The 19,229-nt window shown below is 42.3% G+C and overlaps 1 protein-coding gene across 1 annotated transcript in view; it reads right to left on the bottom strand.

Annotated features, from left to right (window-relative positions):
* The window catches only part of ABCC3 (ATP binding cassette subfamily C member 3), a 691,699-nt gene that overhangs the window by 113,756 nt on the left and 558,714 nt on the right, over positions 1–19,229 (bottom strand). Inside the window, exon 25 of the mRNA XM_069200423.1 lies at positions 10,363–10,489. Within this exon, the coding sequence (XP_069056524.1) occupies positions 10,363–10,489 (127 nt within the window). The remainder of the gene's footprint in view (positions 1–10,362; positions 10,490–19,229) is intronic.

Here is a 19,229-nt window from a genome sequence, read left to right as displayed (position 1 = left end):
TTGCTGGCACACTGGACTGCTCTGAGTGGCCAGTGCCAGCAGGTGACGTCAGAGACTCCTTATGATAGGCTCTTACCTCTCTTAGTAGCCAATCCTCCTTCCTAGGTAGCCAAACCTCCTTTTCTGGCTATTTAGGGTCTCTGCTATGGGAATCTCACCAGATAACGAATGCAAGAGCTCACCAGAGTTCCTCTGCATCTCCCTCTTCACCTTCTGCCAAAGGATCGACCGCTGACTGCTCAGGATGCCTGAAAAACCACAACAAAGTAGCCAGACGACTACTAGCAACCTTGTATCACTTCATCCTGCCGCCTTTCTCGACTGTTTCCAGGTGGTGCATGCGCTGGGGGTAGCCTGCCTCCTTCTTGCACCAGGAGCTCTGAAGAAATTTCCTGTGGGTCGACGGAATCTTCCCCCTGCAACCACAGGCAACAAAAGACTGCATCACCGGTCCTCTGGGTCCCCTCTCAGCACGACGAGTGTGGTCCCTGGAACTCAGCAACTCTGTCCAAGTGACTTCCATAGTCCAGTGACTCTTCAGTCCAAGTTTGGTGGAGGTAAGTCCTTGCCCCCCATGCTAGACTGCGTTGCTGGGTACCACGTGATTTGCAGCTGCTCCGGCTCCTGTGCACTCTTCCAGGATTTCCTTCATGCACAGCCAAGCCTGGGTTCCCGACACTCTAACCTGCAGTGCATAACCTTCTGAGTTGTCCTCCGGAGTCATGGGACTACCTTTTGTGACTTCGCGTGGACTCCGGTTCACTCTTCTTCCAAGTGCCTGTTCAGGTACTTCTGCAGGTGCTGTCTGCTTCTGTGAGGGCTCCCTGACTTGCAGGGTGCTCCCTCTGTCTCCTCATCCAAGTGGTGACATCCTGGTCCGTCCTGGGCCACAGCAACATCCAAAAACCCTATCCATGACCCTTGCAGCTAGCAAGGCTTATTTGCAGTCTTTCTGCCTGGGAACACCTCTGCAAGCTTCTTCACAACGTGGGACATCCATCCTCCAAAGGGGAAGTTCCTAGTCCTCTTCATTCTTGCAAAACACCAAGCTTCTTCCATCCGGTGGCAGCTTCCTTGCACCCTCAGCTGGCATTTCCTGGGCTCCTGCCCACTCTCGACACTGTCGCGACTCTTGGACTTGGTCCCTTTGTCTGACAGGTACTCTGGTCTGGAAACCCACTGTTGTTGCATTGCTAGTGTTGGTTTTCCTTGCAGAATCCCCCTATCACGACTTCTGTGCTCTCTGAGGGTTGTAGGTGCACTTTACACCTACCTTACAGGGTCTTGGGGTGGGCTATTTTTCTAACCCTCACTGTTTTCTTACAGTCCCAGCTACCCTCTACAAGCTCACATAGGTTTGGGGTCCATTCTTGGTTCGCATTCCACTTTTGGAGTATATGGTTTGTGTTGCCCCTATACCTATGTGCTCCTATTGCAATCTACTGTAACTTTACATTGCTTGCATTACTTCCTTTTGCTATTACTTGCATAATTTTGGTTTGTGTACATATATCTTGTGTATATTTCTGATCCTCATACTGAGGGTACTCACTGAGATACTTTTGGCATATTGTCATAAAAATAAAGTACCTTTATTTTTAGTATATCTGTGTATAGTGTTTTCTTATGATATTGTGCATATGACACCAGTGGTATAGTAGGAGCTTTACATGTCTCCTAGTTCAGCCTAAGCTGCTTTGCCATAGCTACCCTCTATCAGCCTAAGCTGCTAGAAACACCTCTTCTACACTAATAAGGGATAACTGGACCTGGCACAAGGTGAAAGTACCTCTGGTACCCACTACAAGCCAGGCCAGCCTCCTACACCACTTTACCACTTGTGTTTTTTATTGAATTTCTGGAGTGTTTTTGGTCATATTTACCCAATCCCATCCCTAAGCACAGCTTTTGAATGTGTGCACCTTTTGAGAGTTGGATGCAGGGCATGTGGCCAGGACGCACCCCTGCTGGGAGACAAGCCCTTGTGAAGGCCTTGAACAGCAGGGGATTGGTGGCAGTGCCTGACCTGCAGCAAGGCCCTGCACCTAATCCCCACGTGGTGCATGGCGTGTGGATGGCCGCACCCTAGGGTAGGGGTATTCCTGATGCGACCGAGCAACACCAGTGTATCCTGTGTACACTATCCTGACCTGTTATACATTATTTCTTTGTATAATTTAAGGACAGAGGGACCGAGTTCCAGTGTCCTGTAACGGCAGTCTCAACATTTCTCTTCATGTTGCAGCCAGCCAATTAGATTGCTCAGTTCTGCTGGACCTTCCTGGTATGGTGATGCCAAAGTGTCCGCTGAGAAAAATATCTTGTAGGTCAATCAGAGCACTGTTTTTTCTCTTCATTTGGTACCACTGCAGGACTCCAGCAGGACTCCCCCGGGCCAATGATCCAATTATCTTATGTTTTTTTAACCTAAGTTTACATACAAAATGCTGAACAGATTCACAAAAAGCACGCTTTCTAAGTGAAGATCTCGCTTCCAACCAAATGTTTCAGTGTCTAAATTTCCTGGGGAAATTGCAGGGGGAAAATGTGTTTTTCAGCCCCAGCTTTTTCTCAGCCCCATTTGATATAGCACCCCAAAACTGTTAACGAAGGAGTTGAGGAGGATGAACTTTTTTTGGAAATATTTGTTAAGATTCATCAAACAGACCCAAAGTTATAACCAAAATAAAAAAATGTTCTTCCTAAAACCTGACTATAACTACACACTACCACCACTGTGATAAGAATTATAAGAAAAGTGTTGCTTACCCTGTGGGAATCTGTTTGTGGCATGCAATGCTGTAGATTTATGTCCTGTGCATGCTCCTGCCATCTAGTGGTGAATTTGGATGTGTACAATTTGTTTTTCTTCAAAAAAGACTTTGAGTACCGAGGTATAGTGACTCCACCTATTGCTTTTAATAATGTGCATGGACATTGGATCCATTGATAGATTGCTTTTCCTGCACGGAGGGTGAGGATGTAGATGGAGCATGGAGCACAGAAAATGATGACCATGTGAAAAAAGAGGAAGAAAAGTATATGCAATATCAAACATTTTCTGGAAGGAGGATGGGCACGTGTGAATCCACAGCACGACATGCAACTAACAGATGCTTACAGGCTAAGTAATATATAGATGATGTTGTAGAAGATTAAAAAAGTATATGAAGGACAGCCTGGTTCACATTAGCTTGTTTTCAAGCTAAGGCATCAGCACAGGAATGCTTGGGGACATCCACACAGTAATGTTTGGGGAAAGTGTGTGGAATAGGGCAGGTAGTTGCTTTGCAGATGTCTGCTATGGAAATGTTACAGAAGAAGGCCATAAAGGTTCCTGTTTTGCGGGTTGAGTGGGTTTGGGGGATAGTCAAAGATCTTTTGGCTTTGACATAACAAGTCTGAATACATTTGACCACCCACTTTGCTATACTTGTTTTAGAGCAAGCACAACTCTTGTGTGGTTTACAAAAGGAGACAAAGATCTGCTGTGTCTTCGGGAAGAGCTTTGCCCTGACAGTGTTTTAAAGGAGGGCTCTTTTGACATCTAATATGTGATGAGCCCTTTCTGCTGATGAGTCTGGATATGGGGATGTGTGGAAGAAGTGATCCTGAGTGTTGTCGCTTTGATAGTGTGCCACAGAAACGGATGTGTCAAGCCCAACAGTAACACAAGGTCTTTTTGAGTCCAGAATGTGAGGCACGAAGAAGAGGAGGCCTTGTCAACAGGAGGCCTTGTCCTTTCCATCAAGGATGGAACATTCTCCGACTCTCGGTTGTTGAGTCAAATAAGAGATGTGCGATGCTTCGAAACAAAGAGAAAATGCAACCATTGCTTACACTGACTAATCTATAGGATCTGAAAGGATCTTCATGAAAACTCCATGAGGTGCTGACTCGGTGGTCAATGAGACATGTCTGAATCCGATGTCAGAAAAAAAAGAAACAATCTAATAATGGAGCAATGCCCATGCCCATTACAAGCAAAAGGTGGAGTCAGTATACCTCGTGACTCAAAGACATATTTGAAGAAAAACAGCTTGCCCATGTCCAAACTCAACACTAGATGGTAGGAGAATGTGCAGTATGTGTATTTACAGCTACACATGCCACAAACATATATTTCATATTACTGTTAGAATATAATACAGCTCCTCTGAGTTCTTAGTAATGCAATTTCCATGATTCTCTGGTTGTTTGGTGATAACATAAAGCTACTTTCCCCAGTTTGCTGCAGCATTTTGGGGGTTATTCCAACTTTGGAGGAGGTGGTAATCCATCCCAAATGTGACGGATTTACCACCAGCCGTATTACGAGTTCCATAGGATATAATGGACTCGTAATACGGCTGGTGGTATATCCGTCACTTTACAGTCACTTTTGGGACGGATTACCACTTCCTCCAAAGTTGGAATAACCCCCTTTGTGTTCTTAGTCTTTTTTAAGCTTTGTCAGAACTGATCCTACTTAGGGAGGTCATTTTCTCCAATTTAAGTTCTCATTTTTTGATGAAATGGCAATTGTCAAAGTTATAAAGTAATTGCCAGCCATAGTCACACGTAGTTGATTTAATCCACTGTTAACCCTGTTTAGTGGATGTCACATGTGGTCCATATTTTCCCCTTGTTAGAGGTGATTTTCTTCAGCAAGTCATAATTAACACATACCAAAGGTTGCCTTTGCACCACCTTCTGCATAATAAAGCCCCATGAGTAACCTAGTAACAAAAGCAAAGCAAACATTGTTTGAGATTAGTGTAATTGTAAATTGGAAAACATCACTTGGGGCCAGATGTATCATTTTATTAAATTGTGATTGCCTAATTGAGATTCCCAGCAAATCACAATTAGGTAATCGCTATTTTAATGTATGAATTTCATGGATTTTCATTTTGCATTTCCTAATGGGTCGCAAAGAAACCTACCTCACTAATATTCATGAGGTCGGAGGCAATTAGCGACCCATTAAGAAAAGGTAAAATCACAGGGATGGTGGCCTGCTGGGACCACAATGTCTGTGATTGCTTTTAAATTCAGTCTGTTTTCCTTAAAGAAAAACGGGATGCGTTTAAAAAAGAAAAATGAAAAGTTTATTTTAATTTTTTAAGAGTAGGCCGCCTGCTCTCAAAATATGTTTTTGCATGCATTCACAAAGGGTAAATGGTCAGTTGGGTACCCCTTCCCATTTGCAAATAGGATACCACCTACTTGAAGTAGGTGGTAAAATGCGAATGTTTCAAGACCACATTTCGGTCACGAAACATTCCTGCATACCGCTGTGATTCTGTATTAGGAAGGGACGCCCTTGACACACCTCTTGCTAATACCAAATTGGTATGTAGTTGCAATTCCAAATTGCGATTCGGGAACAAGTTACCACAATGCAAATTGGAATTCATACATACCACAATGCATTTTTGCGGTCGCAAATGGCCCGATCGGGCCGTTTGCGACCACAAAAATGCATGATATATCTGGCCCATGGTGTTTAAAGTTATCCCCTGCTACCAGTCTCTTCTCTTTCCACTCACTTTACCAAAGTTATTTTCTCCTACCTTCTGCTCCTCCATTTTTCCTTCCTTCCATTCTTTCTTTTTTGTCTTCCCTTGTTCCTTCTTTCTTTCTCTCATGTTTTCCTTCCCTTCTTTCTTTCATTATTGCTACTTTTATTCTTTTTCTCGCATTTTTTCTTCTTTTTCTCTCTTCATTTTGTCCTTTCTTTTTCACTTGAATTTTTTTCCTTTCATTATTTCTTTCTTTCTTCCTTCCCTCCTTTCCCTTTCCTTCTTTCTTTCTTTCTTCCCTTTAGACCTGTCAGCTCTTGGCGTGGTTCCCCTTTCTTTTATACTACTGACCTCCTGGTTTTGATCCTGTGCCAAATTTTGTTTTTGTTGGCTAGACTGGTGCTACCTGTGTAATTGGTATTGGCATATTTATATTTACTAGTAAGTCCATAGTAAAGTGCACTATGTGTGCCCAAGGCTTGCAAATCAAATGTCACTGGTGGGTCTGCAGCACTGATTGTGCTACCCACAGGAGTAGCCCTGCAAACATGTCTCAGGCCTACCATTTCAGTGCCTGTGCACCCACTTGCCAGGCTCAAACCTTCCCCTTTTACTACATGTAAGTCACCCCTAAAGTAGACCCATGGAAGCTCCATTGTCAGTGTGTTGTGTATTTAAAAGGTAGGTCATGTCATGGTGTGTTTACATGTCCTGATAGTGAAATACTGCTAAAAAAAATATTTACTACTGTATGGACTGTCTCACCCATAGAGGACATGGGGATTGCCTTGAAATATTTTTTACATGTAATTTCCCGTTGTGAGCAGATAGAAATATGGAGTTTGGGGACTCTCAACTTAACAGTTTAAAAACACATCTTTAGGTGAAGTTTGTTTTTGACCTGTAAGTTTGAAAATGCCCCTTTTAGAAAACGGGCATTTTCTTGCTTAACCATTATGTGCCTCTACCTGTCTGCGGAATACATGTATGGGTCAGGATGACATCACTCTAGACAGTCATACCAAAGAAGCTGAGGTGTGCCCCGCATATTTTGGTGGCCCATCACCAGGCTGATGGGTCTTCCTGAGCTAGAGTGCTGGGAGAAGCTGACACTTGCACCTGAACAGGGCTGTGCCTGTCTCCACACAATGGAGTCTCTAGATACCTGTATTGTGTCTGGGGCCAGGGCAGAGAGTGGCAGACTTCTACAAAGACATCTCTTGAAAGTTTGTCTACTTCAAAGACAGAAAAGGGTATAAGTACTGGACCTCTGACACCCCAAAGTTGTAATGTGACACCCCAAAGTTGGAATCCTTCTGGACTGAGAACATTCTGCCAGAAAGAAGTGCATAATGCTGTCAGAGGGACTACCCCTCTGTTTGTTGCTTTGTTGTGCTGGCCTGCTGCTTGCTGCTTCTTTCCTGGAAGTGAAAGGACTGGAGTTGGCTTTCTACATCCTGCTTTCCAAGGTTCTCCAAGGGCTTGAACTGAGCTTGCCTCCTGTTAAGAAGTCTCAGGGCCAACAAAGACTTCACCTGCCAGCACCTGGGCTCTCTTGCAGAGTCCTGACTTGCCAAGTGGTGCCAGTTCCTGGGCCCTTGGAAGTGAGCTCTGGTGCAACGAAGAAAAATCCAAGCACATCCACTTGCGAGCGACTTCAGAACTGGCGATGCTCTCTGACTCCACACTGCTGCCAGTACTGGAGCCTTAGTCCCCAATGAGTGTAATGACCGTGAACTGCAACACAGGCCCGATGCCACTGTAGCGCCTCTAAAATCCCGCCACAGCATGAGTCCACACTGCTGTGCCACTGACATCTGTGATACCCAGCTCCAACTCTGCTGCAGCATCTGTGGCCCTGTGGGGTGATCGCAACACTGCAAAGTCACCGTCTTGTATCTTGACCTGCTGGATTATTCGAACAAGCCTTGTCGTAATGAACTGATGCCTTGCCACCGATGTCGCATCACCTCCCCTGTAACCATAAGAAAGCAACGCCTCACCTCCTATGCCTAGCAGCAAGGAACTGATGCCGCAACAGCTCCAGCAAAGGCCTCACTTCCGCAACTCCGTGCAACATCTTTGTTTCCTCATTGTTTTACAAGGTAATGTACCCGGGGTCCATGCCACTCCATGACTGGCCCGCACTCCTTTGTGAGTGGCATTGGACTGTTGGAATCGACTCCATCAAGATGCCCTGTGAACCCCAGTTGGAGCTATTGCGTTTCTAAGCGCTATACTAAGATCTAATCTTTGAAAATTCATATCTTTGCTTGTGCAAGTTCTGCATAGGTCATCAGAAACAGCAGAGACTTTCTGAAGATCTGAACGGTCAGAATATGACATTTGCCAGTTCACCAATGGACCCATCTGAAAATCCCATTCTAGTGATGGGTCCTTCAATTGAATATTCACCAGAAATTAGAGTCTGCTCACGAAGATGAGAGTTCTTCTTACATTGAACTGATCAAGACACACTAAGCTCTAGTATTACTTCTCCTCACCCTTCAGAAAATGCTATGGAAGTTAATAATAGTTCCAGCAAGAACAATAATATGGGAATGGGGACTGAAATAATTCCATGACTATTTAACCATTTATCTTATCAAGCCCTGTTTGAGAATTTAAAATACACCCTGTCTTTACTCCTCAATCAATCCAGTACCTTCACAGTGTTGAGTGATCTCACACTACAGCTTTCAGTCCAAACAAGATCCCACGGAGCTGAGAAAGGATGTTTCAACTATGAAGCTCTAAACCATTCAGAGGAAGTGATGCAATTATGGATGCTCAACAAACCATTATGCAGAATAAAAAGAATGTAAAAGAAAGGCAAAAATCTGCATATTCTGTGAAAAAGAGTAATTTTTGCTGAGGCATGTTCCAGGTATCAGAAAGCATATCCCTAAAACAAAGGAGAGAAAATGAGCAATAAGATCACTGAACTTCCCCTTATTGACTGAGCCTAATTTCTGGTCACTACACCAGTGGGTTCCGTAACCGTTTTTGCCCTAGTGGACTCTGGGGCCTCAAAATATTTTAAGCACAACAAATTTCAGGCAGAGGTACAGATTATCACATGTTCCTGGGGAAACCCAGGGAATCAGGAACTGTCTTCACTTTCGGAGCTGCTTACAAAGAGAGCTTACCTCTTTGGATAGCTACCAAGATTAGTCATCTGGAACAACTACATTTGACGTTACTGATGCATCAGTATTCTCCATTATCTCAGGAAAAGCTGGCAGAAACAACAAAATCCTCAAATAAACTGAGAAACACTGAAGATTTCTCTTCATTTTATTGTGTGGAACATTGCTATCAGACTAAACCTAAAGTGAAAACTCAGTTTACGTCCTGTTTCACTCCAAAGCGGCCATTAGCTATAACTCCAGAAGAAACAATCCCAGAAGATGTTGTCATATTACAAAGAGTTTTAGCAGGACTCAGTAGGAAAGAAGTAGATGTATTAATTCCTCACAGGCAGCACAAGGATGGGATTCATTAAATGATAGGAGAACCTGTCCCACATTGAAGACTATACCCTTTGACAGCAAAGGAAGAGGAGATATTGAGCAGGTATTTTAAACACTGGGAAAGGGATCTAGCTGTCACTCTCTTCTGCTGGAGGGTCCTGTTTGTAGTCAAAGCAAATGGTGAATACAAATGTGGTATTTGTTATAGTAAACTGAATACTATTACCATCTGTAATCCTTTTTCTCTCCTCCTGACCACAGTCCTCTTCAATCCAGTCAAGACAGCAAAAATATTCACCAAACTTCATTTCCATGGAGAGTTTTCAGTACTTGGTATGGTCCTTTAAAATACTTTATAATGATCTTTAGCTTTTGTAATGCTCCCGATACCTTGAATGACATCTTTTGCTATCTCGTAACTGTTAACATGGTGTGAAACTTACATGATATAGACTTTCTGAAAGACTTTCTAGACACACTGTTCATGTAACCATGGGCAAGATCAAGTTGTTTTGTCAAAGTTCCTCAAAACCTTCTCTTTTCATAAACAATGAGTGTCCTTTCCTCTGATATTTACTTAAGCATGCCATCAGTACTTCTGAACCCAACACTGTAACAGACCCCTTTGTAGATGGAGTTTAAAGTGTAGGCCATTATGGATTTTGGTGTGACATCATAATACATTTTGACACGTCTAAGGATGATCAACATAAACATGTAAAGATCTGGAAATCACAGAATTCTTTAACAAACTCAACCAAAAGTTGGATTTTAGCTGAGTATGTATCTCTGTAAGAGTATCTCACTACATTCCCCTTATATGACCTTGCAACTTAACAATCTACAAAAGTGCACATGCAGATGCAGTGAATTGATTTCTAAGTGAAATGTCCTGTCTTTGGCTGCTTGGCAAAGGGTAAATGTGTGGCCATTAACGATTAGAGCACATTTTTCTTTCTTTTACCTTCCCTGGACACATTTTTTCCACTAGCATTTTGCATATGGTAGATAAAGTGATTTTCTATTCATTAACATTTTGCCCACCTTTTGACCAGTTACGTTTTGTGCATACACAAGTTATACAAATATGGCAGGCAATTATGTAAGCTTTGCTTTGTTAAACTATATATAATGCTATTACCACAAATACATTTGCATGTATCATGTGCTTTTGTTAATGAGTTTTAGTATGTTTTATATGAAGAAATGAAAACAGGAATTTATATTGCAAAAATACTGATATGGATTACAATCAATAAATGTGGCTCACCACGACACATGGTTCTCATTATCAGTAACATGAAATCCGACTTTTATTTTTACCTAATTATTTTCAAGTAAGAAGACTACATATGCATTGGTTGCTAAAGTTATTGTTCACATACCTGTAATGCATACGATACTGAAAGTCCAACCAGTCCTGCGTTAAGGCTACTTCTGCCAATCACAGCAAAAAGGGCAGCAAACAAAACCACACAATTTCCCAAAAACTCAACACGCACTCCCAGCCACCTATTAAAGAACAAACAAGGAATGAAAGAGAATAGGCACATTAGTTACAATGTCAGAAATATAATTTCCTAACTAGCACTGCATTAAGATTTGTAGATGGTAGGCTATAATGATTTTTATCTTTCTTCCTATCAGTTACAAAAACACTCAGCAGATGGTAAAGTGATATGTATTGCAGCAATAGCGGCATTAATGCACATTACAGATTAAAACTGAAATTCATTCTTGCTATGCTAGGCTACCCATACCACTATTCAATTCAATTCATCAATTTATCTTTATCCGATTTTACAAAAAAAAAAAGCATATTTGAGATACAGTACAGTTCCACAGACAATATATAAATTAAAACAATAAAATAGAATGAGAATACAACTAAAAAACGGCCAATCACTTCATAATATACACATCCAAATAAAAGTTGTGATTTAGACATAATGAACTACGTCAAATCCAAGAAACTGCAGTACCTTGGAAAAAAGGCCCTTATCCATAAAGTGACCCATCCAAATAAAAAGATGACAGCAGATCCTGGTGATATTATAAAATCTTAAATCAACCGTCTATCGACTTCCTGCTTCTTACAGACATTTTGAAAAAGCAGCATACACTATAACATACATCTGGAATGCCTAAGAGCTGTAAATATATTTAAGCATCTTTACACAAGGGATTTAAAATAGATTTAAGAAAGTGTAAGAAGTAGAATCTATCAAATTTACAGAAGAACATAAAGTGTAATAGTGATTGTTGAGATGGTCCATCACATAGACAGGCAAGTAATCTATCCCCTAGTGGCTAGCGGCGTCTGAAACACACAGAAGTTGCTACACTGTGCCTGCCCTAAAACGGAAAATAACTCTTTGGTTCAACATGAAAATTCCAAGCATAAGTAAAAAATGCTGAAACCGTAAAATAATCTCTTATAGAGCCTTTGCTAAAAACCCTGTCCAATCTTTGGTTAAGGAAAAAATCTGTAAAACGGGACTTCATCAACCTATTTTCAGACTTGGTCCAGAAAACATTTCTGGGAGACCAGTTTTATTGAAAGACTTACAAACCTATTTCAGCGACGGGATAGAAAGGCCCCTGTCTAAACTGAGACAATCTGAATTAACCTTCCTGATAAAACTTGCCCCAGCATTAGACCACACACTGAACCTACACAGATGCAGAGACAGCTTAGCTATGTCAGAAATATAGGATAGGTTTAACTGTAAATTTAAAATAAAATGAGAGCTGGTGGAGATTGAGAAGACGCCTATAGGTCAGATTTTCTTCAACCTGTATAGTGGAGGCGTTATGGCACCCCCGAACCACTGCTCCATACAGAGATGCTGGAACACACCGCAAATTATATAATTTATTGTAGGGGGAAATAAACCCCCGCCTGTACTCTTTGGGAGACTAAATAAAGTCCCCGCCGCTCTACTTAATTTCAAACAATAGGCATTTACTCAAGGCTGCCAAGATACTGCAGAGTCAAATAGAGCACCAAGGTAGGTACAATTCCTCACACTACTCAAACAGTGGTCACTGATCGTCATGGACCCCATATATGGCTCTTCCCCGGGCCACATGCCATTATATACAATTTACCAAAATTAACTGACAGATCCAGGCTGCTCATGAAGGAAACAAAAGACTCTACCAAAATGTGCAAAGGTCTTGGGGTCCCTGCCATTAAAACAGCATCATTGGTGTTAAGTAACACCGGGACGAAGGAGTTAGAAAATTTTGGGACATCACTTGCGGCAACAGTCAAATAGGAATTCAATTCATTGATGTAAATAATAAATAAACATGTGCCAAAACACATCCCTGACATACTTCACTACCTAGAGGAAAGGTATCAGAAATTTTTCATGCACCTTGGCTGCTAAGTTCTCATGAAAATTCGCCAAAGTGACTTCAACCACCAAATATAACAAAAGTAGCCATAGCTTCATCCTATTCACATGATCGAATGCAGTGAATAAATCCATAAAGGCCAGGTACAGTGGGCAGCGTCTGGCAATGGTATACTTGCTCACAATCAGGGGCAGATTCAGGCAGTCCATTGTGCCTACTCTGGGAGGGGACAGAATATTATTGCTGCTATCCAACAATCCTAAACGGCTTAAGCTAACCCTCCCAAAGGTCTTTACAGTGCTACTCAAAAAGGGAGCTTGGACGGTAGCATTTAGGTGTTTTACAGTCCCCTTTTCTGAAAATTGGAACTATTATTGAAAGGTGCCCAAAAGCTCGGAATCATGCTGCACAAGGAATTGTTAAATAAGTCGCTGAGCAAGGGGCCCCAAAGATTGATATTACTTAGAGGTCAATGGATAACCCATGCGGCCCAGGAGCTTTACTGCCCAGGCTACGCCAAATAGCATCCTCCACTTCAGATACGGAAGTTAGGAGGGGATGGGAATTATCCAGATAGTCACAAAGTAAATCTTTTTGTGGATTATGCTCTGCTGCATAGTAAATAGTGGCAATCTGCTTGACCCAATCGTGCCAGAAGTATTAAAGACCAGGAGGGGATTTGCCAGATCGTCCCTCTGACAGAGCTTATTAACGGTGGCCCTAAACACTTTACTATTATTCTTCATAGCTGCCAATTCCACAGGTTTCCAATCCCTTTCATAAAAGGTTTCCTTTCCACAATTCAGGGTGTGTTTGTAACACTTCCTAGCCTCCCAAACCTCACTGAGATCCCTTGGGCGTAGAGAAAGTGCCTTCCTTAAGTGACGGTTAGCAGCAGAAGAATGCTTGTCAAACCACTGTGTACATAGATGATTCTTAATACACATACTTAAGGTAACAGGTAACGCCTGAGAGGATTTCCCCACTCTCCTCTACCAGACAGTTCATAAATGCTGGCAGATGATTTATAAAGAGGAGGCTAAGTGTAACTGGTTTGGTTTTCCTACAGAAACCAAACCAGTCTGGCACCATCACCAGAATGTTGGGTAATGTCAATGGAGTCTGCAGGAGGTTTGTCCTCATACACAGGAAGATGCCCTTCTACAATGAGTGCAATGTGACCCCCCCTGAGTCTCTATAATTGAGCCCTGGGAGAACCATGATAAAAAGTCCCGGGTGACAAATTTTAGTTAATAATGGACGCCCCCACTCCATGAAGAGGGTAAGGTATTGCCATCACCCTGGAAAAAAATTGACCATGTCCACAAGGTTGTTTGTAGCTAGAGAATACCTCAGCTCTGTGTCTCTATTATCCGGGAGGCCTTCATGATTCGCAATGCCCTCTTTTCCCAACTCCTCATGATTAGACGCAAATGTAGTTTTAAAATTCCAACAAAGAAGATATTTTGGTTGGGATATAGCCTCTGTCCCTATTGCCTGCAGGCTAGACATACAACTAAACAGCTCCTCATAATGGATACAAAGAGAAATGGTAAAATCATTGTTATAAAAGTGAACAAAAAAATAGAAGGAACTCAGGTTATCTTTAATAAGCAAGGCATAGAAAACAGGGCTACTCGAGTCTATAGTCGACACCTCCACATTAAGATTCTGTTTATCCAGATGCAAAGACCACCCCGACTCTACCATGAAGGGAGAATAATGCAGAGCTAGGGTAACAGGACAAAAATCCACATGAAATCAGACTAGTAGCCCATGTTTTCTGTAAAACAACAATATCACACTTGTCCACAAAATTAAACCAATCTGGAATAATAATCTTGTCTGGCAACATTCCAGCTTAATACGGAAAAAGTGGTATTAGAGCTGGCTGTCTATGAACTACACCCCTTCTCCAAAGCATTAGATCCTTTTGTCAGGTTAGTAGGTAAAAGCTTGGTATGAGTTTTTCTAAGTCAAACTACTTCAGGTAAAACATCCACTCAGTTCCCTCCAGGCACATTAAACTGATCCCAAGAAACAAGTAGGAATAGCAGATGATCCAGGCAATGGTGGGGCTAAAATCACTGATGAATTATACATCACACCTCTTTCACAACACATACTTGCCTGCTGATTATTTGATAACAGAAAATAACAAAAAAGACGGGTGGGGTTTATAAAAATAGCCATGTGGAACTGGGGTAATTCAACTCTTCCTCCGTAAGAAGAAATAGGGATAAAGACCCCCTTGATTTTACGGCTGTTCTTCCAATACGAAGATTTGGTTGTTCTTCAGATACAGTGTGGCTGACTAAAGAATCCTCTATTGTATCTGCTATGAGCAGAGGCTGCTGCATCAATGAGGAAGTGTGCTGTGATTCTATAATTTCAAAATTATGCAGCATAGGAGGAAGTTAGGCCTGCAAAAGTGCCTTGATTCTGGTAATGCAGTCATCCATGAGGCGCTCAGAGTTGTAGGGATTATGCAAAGGGACAGCCACAACCTCTTCTAGTAGAAGATGTTAGTTTAGTCAGAGCCAGTGTCACAGTGTTGCTTGTTTGCGTTTATGCCCGAGTCAGATTAGACCGAGCAACGCACTTTGTCCTTTTATTCATGGCAGGTACCCTAAGAGTGTTAACATCAGCAGGGACAATGTTTTCCACCTGTGGGGGACTCATGTATGAGACAGTAACAGGGAGACTCAACAAAGTGCCCAGGGATGAACCATTCACAAGAGGAACCATATCTGTCCTCAAGCTCAGCGACAGTCTTCGCAGTAAGGGCAATGTCCATACTGATAACCACCCAAAGCCCTTTCCTGCATCCTGCCAATGAATGTACACTTCATAAAGGGAGCAGGAGCTGACAAGGCACCAAAGGACTTCCTTTTTCCCATTTTACACTGTAAGAAAAAAACTCAATAGGCAGAGCAGGTAGAGTTAGATTAACGCACCTTGCTTCACCCAAGAGTAAGAGATGATTGAACCACAAAATGATGAGTGGAAAACAATAAATACCTTTTGAAAGTGAAACCAGAGAGAGCAGACCCAGCTCAGCAACCTCCGAAATCTCTTGGCTTGGTCTTTGCACAGGTACATGTCCGGGCGCATCCCGCAACATAGGAAGAGATTCCTCCTTTGAAGGTGCCCAACCAGTGCAGATGAAAAGCCCCTCCTTCCTCTGTGCATGGCTATGGGAGATGTAGTCCTCCCCAGTGTCTCCAAACAGGTGCTTCCCACACTGCAGGGAGAGAGTCCTCCTTTGAAGGCACCCAATTGGCACAGATCAAAACCCCCTCATTCCTCTGTCTAGGGCTATGTGGAAGATTCAGTCCTCCCCACACTCTCCAAACAGGCACGTCCTGTGCATATGAAAACTACTCCTCCCTCTCCATTACAACGTTTCAATGTCCCCTCTCCTGCTCTTTGAATCATTCATTTCAAGAGTGAAAAGAACTCTGAGAGAACTGGTAAAACCACTCGAGTGCACCACTAGCACAATTTTGTATCATGGCTGGGCATCAAATGAAAACAAACATTTTATTATCAAGGCTAGTGTACGAGAGACGTTTAAGAATAATCAAGACTGATTCCCTTGTGTGAAAAAAGTATTTCAACAGTGCACTGAGAACAAATGCATGAGGCAACATGTTAATGTGGTGGCTACAGGCAGGAATACTACATGATTTACCAGTGAGGCAGTAATAATTCAAGTGGCATATTGCAGAGTGGCCAAAGACATCGACACATGCATGCACAAACACACAAAGAAAAGGGAATACCCACACTATAGGTTCATGCATTCCTGTTGCAGTGTTTATGTGACAACATGCTCCTCATTTTAACTGACCTGGGAAACCTGTATTCTTTCTGGTACAAAAAATGTGTTTTATTATAATTATCATGTTACTTTCCTTTTAGGTATCCTCATTTTTGAATGATAAATGTTGACTATTAAAATAAAGAATGCACATTTATTTCATGTCACTATACATTGCAATGTGATACTCAAGTCTGTTTGAATATATTCATTTTGTTTCATATTAATCAAATTCTCTGTTCCTATCATTGTGTTAAGTAGTGAACAAGGTTTTGTGACAGCTGTTAGGCTCAGTTTGTGTTTATTGTTTTCAAAACAAAGAGCACTCTTTCCCAGAATATAAGTGAGTGAAAGGATACCAAGGCCCTTTCTGCTACCTGTTTATTCTGAAGGATTCAAAAACCACATATGTTATAAAAACCTAAGAACAGATGGCTCTATTGTTCAGATGAGGTATGCAAGTGTGAACCCTTACCTAAAATTATGCCCTTTATGTGGTGCTAAGAGTAGTTTAGTTGGTGAATGAGAAAATAATGGAATTGTAATATCAGTACAAGGACAATTCTTATGTTTTTACCAATTTGCTACAACATTATTTGCCTGTTAATGTGGGATACTATTAATCTATTCTATGGTCTACTAATTATTGGTAGAAGGTGAATTTACTATTGGGGTGCGGGCTTTTTTTATCTACACCTCACTGAGGGGACTGCCTACTGTCTCTCCATGATAAATCTATTTATTGACTCTCCCTCATGTTTCTTTAGTATATGTTGGGGGTGCATATTAGTACATGGGTACCTGCGATTTAGGATGCTGAGTTTAGGGGCCCCATTGTATGCATGTTGTAGGGTGCTCAATAGACAGAAGTTGCTGTCGCCGTTATCATGCATGTTTCTCCACACTGATTCTTAACGCCCCCCTGCCTTTGCATTACACCTTCAAGTAAAGTACATCATCTACCTTTCAGTACACATTGAGAGAATAGCATTAAGACAAAGATCTGGCAGGGTAGCCTGACCAAATGGCACACACATTCTAGAATGGTTTGGACAGACACACCACCCTGCATCCTGTGCTTTGCATTGTGTGCTGATACTGCCCACCTGGAATACTTGGAATTTGCCAAGTAGTTCTCATGGAGATATGGCTAGCTTAAAAAGAAAAGTCAAGGATTATTTGCATCATTTGCATTAATCCCAGCTGTCACCTGGCAGCTTCGTTGCCCCCTTGTTGAGGTGTGAACAGTGTTGGGGGTGGGGGGAGGGGGCTTCTGTTCTTCTGGCAGTGCCCAGGAACTTAGTTAACTTCAAAGAAGCCTGCCATGCCAGTACCAAGGAACATGATTAACTTCAGAGAGTCCAAATATGTCACACGTACATATTAGCTGACAGCTGGGCAAGGCCTTCCTTTTGTTCCCTTAGTCAGTCAGGCACAAACTCCCAGTGGGAGAGAGAAGCCCACAGACCAGCTTAGAGTGACTACAGTGGACGGGTTGTTCCTTTGCCTGGCCATACCTCTTGAGTGGGCACACAGTTTCTGCACAAGGGGAGAAGGGTTTCACCATCTTGGATTTAGGCAGAGAGGGGCACTCTGGTATTCTTTGAGAAGGGCATGCAGGGAGTGCTGCAAATGTGGGAATGAGGTGTTCCTAGAAACTTTAGCTCCACTGGTTATGGAGGGGACAAGAGTCTCCTCCCCCCACAGGCTGGTGCCAGGTATAAATATGCCACCCACAGTACATTCAAAACACTTTCTGGACCTGTGCAGAAGAAGTAGACCTGCTGTTTTTGACCTGAGAGGAACCTAGAAGGCTCGACTCACTGCCCCTCTTGTACCTGAAGAGGGCTCCAAGTGTCACAAAGCTGACCTACTGCTCAAGCTATAGAACAAGCCATTAGAGGATTTTTTTGCACCTGCATGACTGACCAGTTCCAACAGGACTTGCACTGGACCCTCCTGCTGGCCTCTACGGGAGTGAGTTTTGACCCCAGGTGCTATCCCCACGGTCCTGGAACAATAACTGGTGTTAAAGTAAACGCCTTCTAACATTTCCTGAAACCTGACACATAGAAACCTTTCAGCTTCAAAGACCACCAGAGGACCTGGGCCAACTTGCCAAGCCGATCAGATGAAGGTATGTTGCCGCTGAACCAAAGATTCAGGTTGCTCCTGCTTGGAGCTTTTCTGTAGCAGCAAATTTAATTCAGTGGGCCCTCTTAGAGGAGTCATCTTAGACTACAGCCTGTAGCCTTGCCAGCTAGAAGAAACAGAGCTCCAAAAAGTGACTAAGTCTGAAGGTCGAAATCTTCACTGGACGAAGTCGCCAAAAGTTTCCAACTGACGAGGGACATTCTCTAGACACAAATATTCAAATTTCTCCAACACTGACCTTTCCCGCTAAACAACATCACCAAGACCTTGTCCAGAGACTATCCAATGACATGGAACCTTCTTCAGCCACAGCCTGCTGTGTTGCCAAGCTGAGGATTGCCGGACTATAGAAATTTATAATTTCTTCAAACCTTACAATGCTGGAACGAAGCTTAATGAGCTCATTGCCAGTTTCAGTTTCATACAATTAAATACCTGTCTCTGAAAACATATCCACAAATGCTTTGTATCAAAAATATATATTGGAGATGGAGTTTCCACAGAATTTACATTTTCACTTCCAAAGTAATTATAGATGTTTTCTCCTTCCTTCAAAAAGGTAAGTATGCTAAATTCACCTTGACTGAAAGAGGATATTCAGACAGCTCTGATCCATTAACATCTTCTCTAAGTACAGCAGCATGCTTTTGTTATCACAACAACATATTTGCAGGAAGTAGTACTGAAGATCTTTGTTCTTTCTGGTGGCCAAAGGTGCAACAAGATATTCAGTTAGATATATGTAATTGCCCAGTCTGTGCCGCTCATGATACACTGTTCAGATAATTGCAACCTTTTACTGTAATCATCATCCTTGGTATATAAAATATACTGACTTTATTGTTGACTAGCCTCCATCTGACAGGTATAGTGTAACCATGATGAACATATTTACCAGATGCCATTTTTTCT

Source organism: Pleurodeles waltl, chromosome 7, assembly GCF_031143425.1.
Source record: "Pleurodeles waltl isolate 20211129_DDA chromosome 7, aPleWal1.hap1.20221129, whole genome shotgun sequence".
Taxonomy (NCBI): domain Eukaryota; kingdom Metazoa; phylum Chordata; class Amphibia; order Caudata; family Salamandridae; genus Pleurodeles; species Pleurodeles waltl.
Note: the sequence above shows the minus strand (reverse complement) of the source record. Positions and strands in the feature narration are given on the sequence as shown.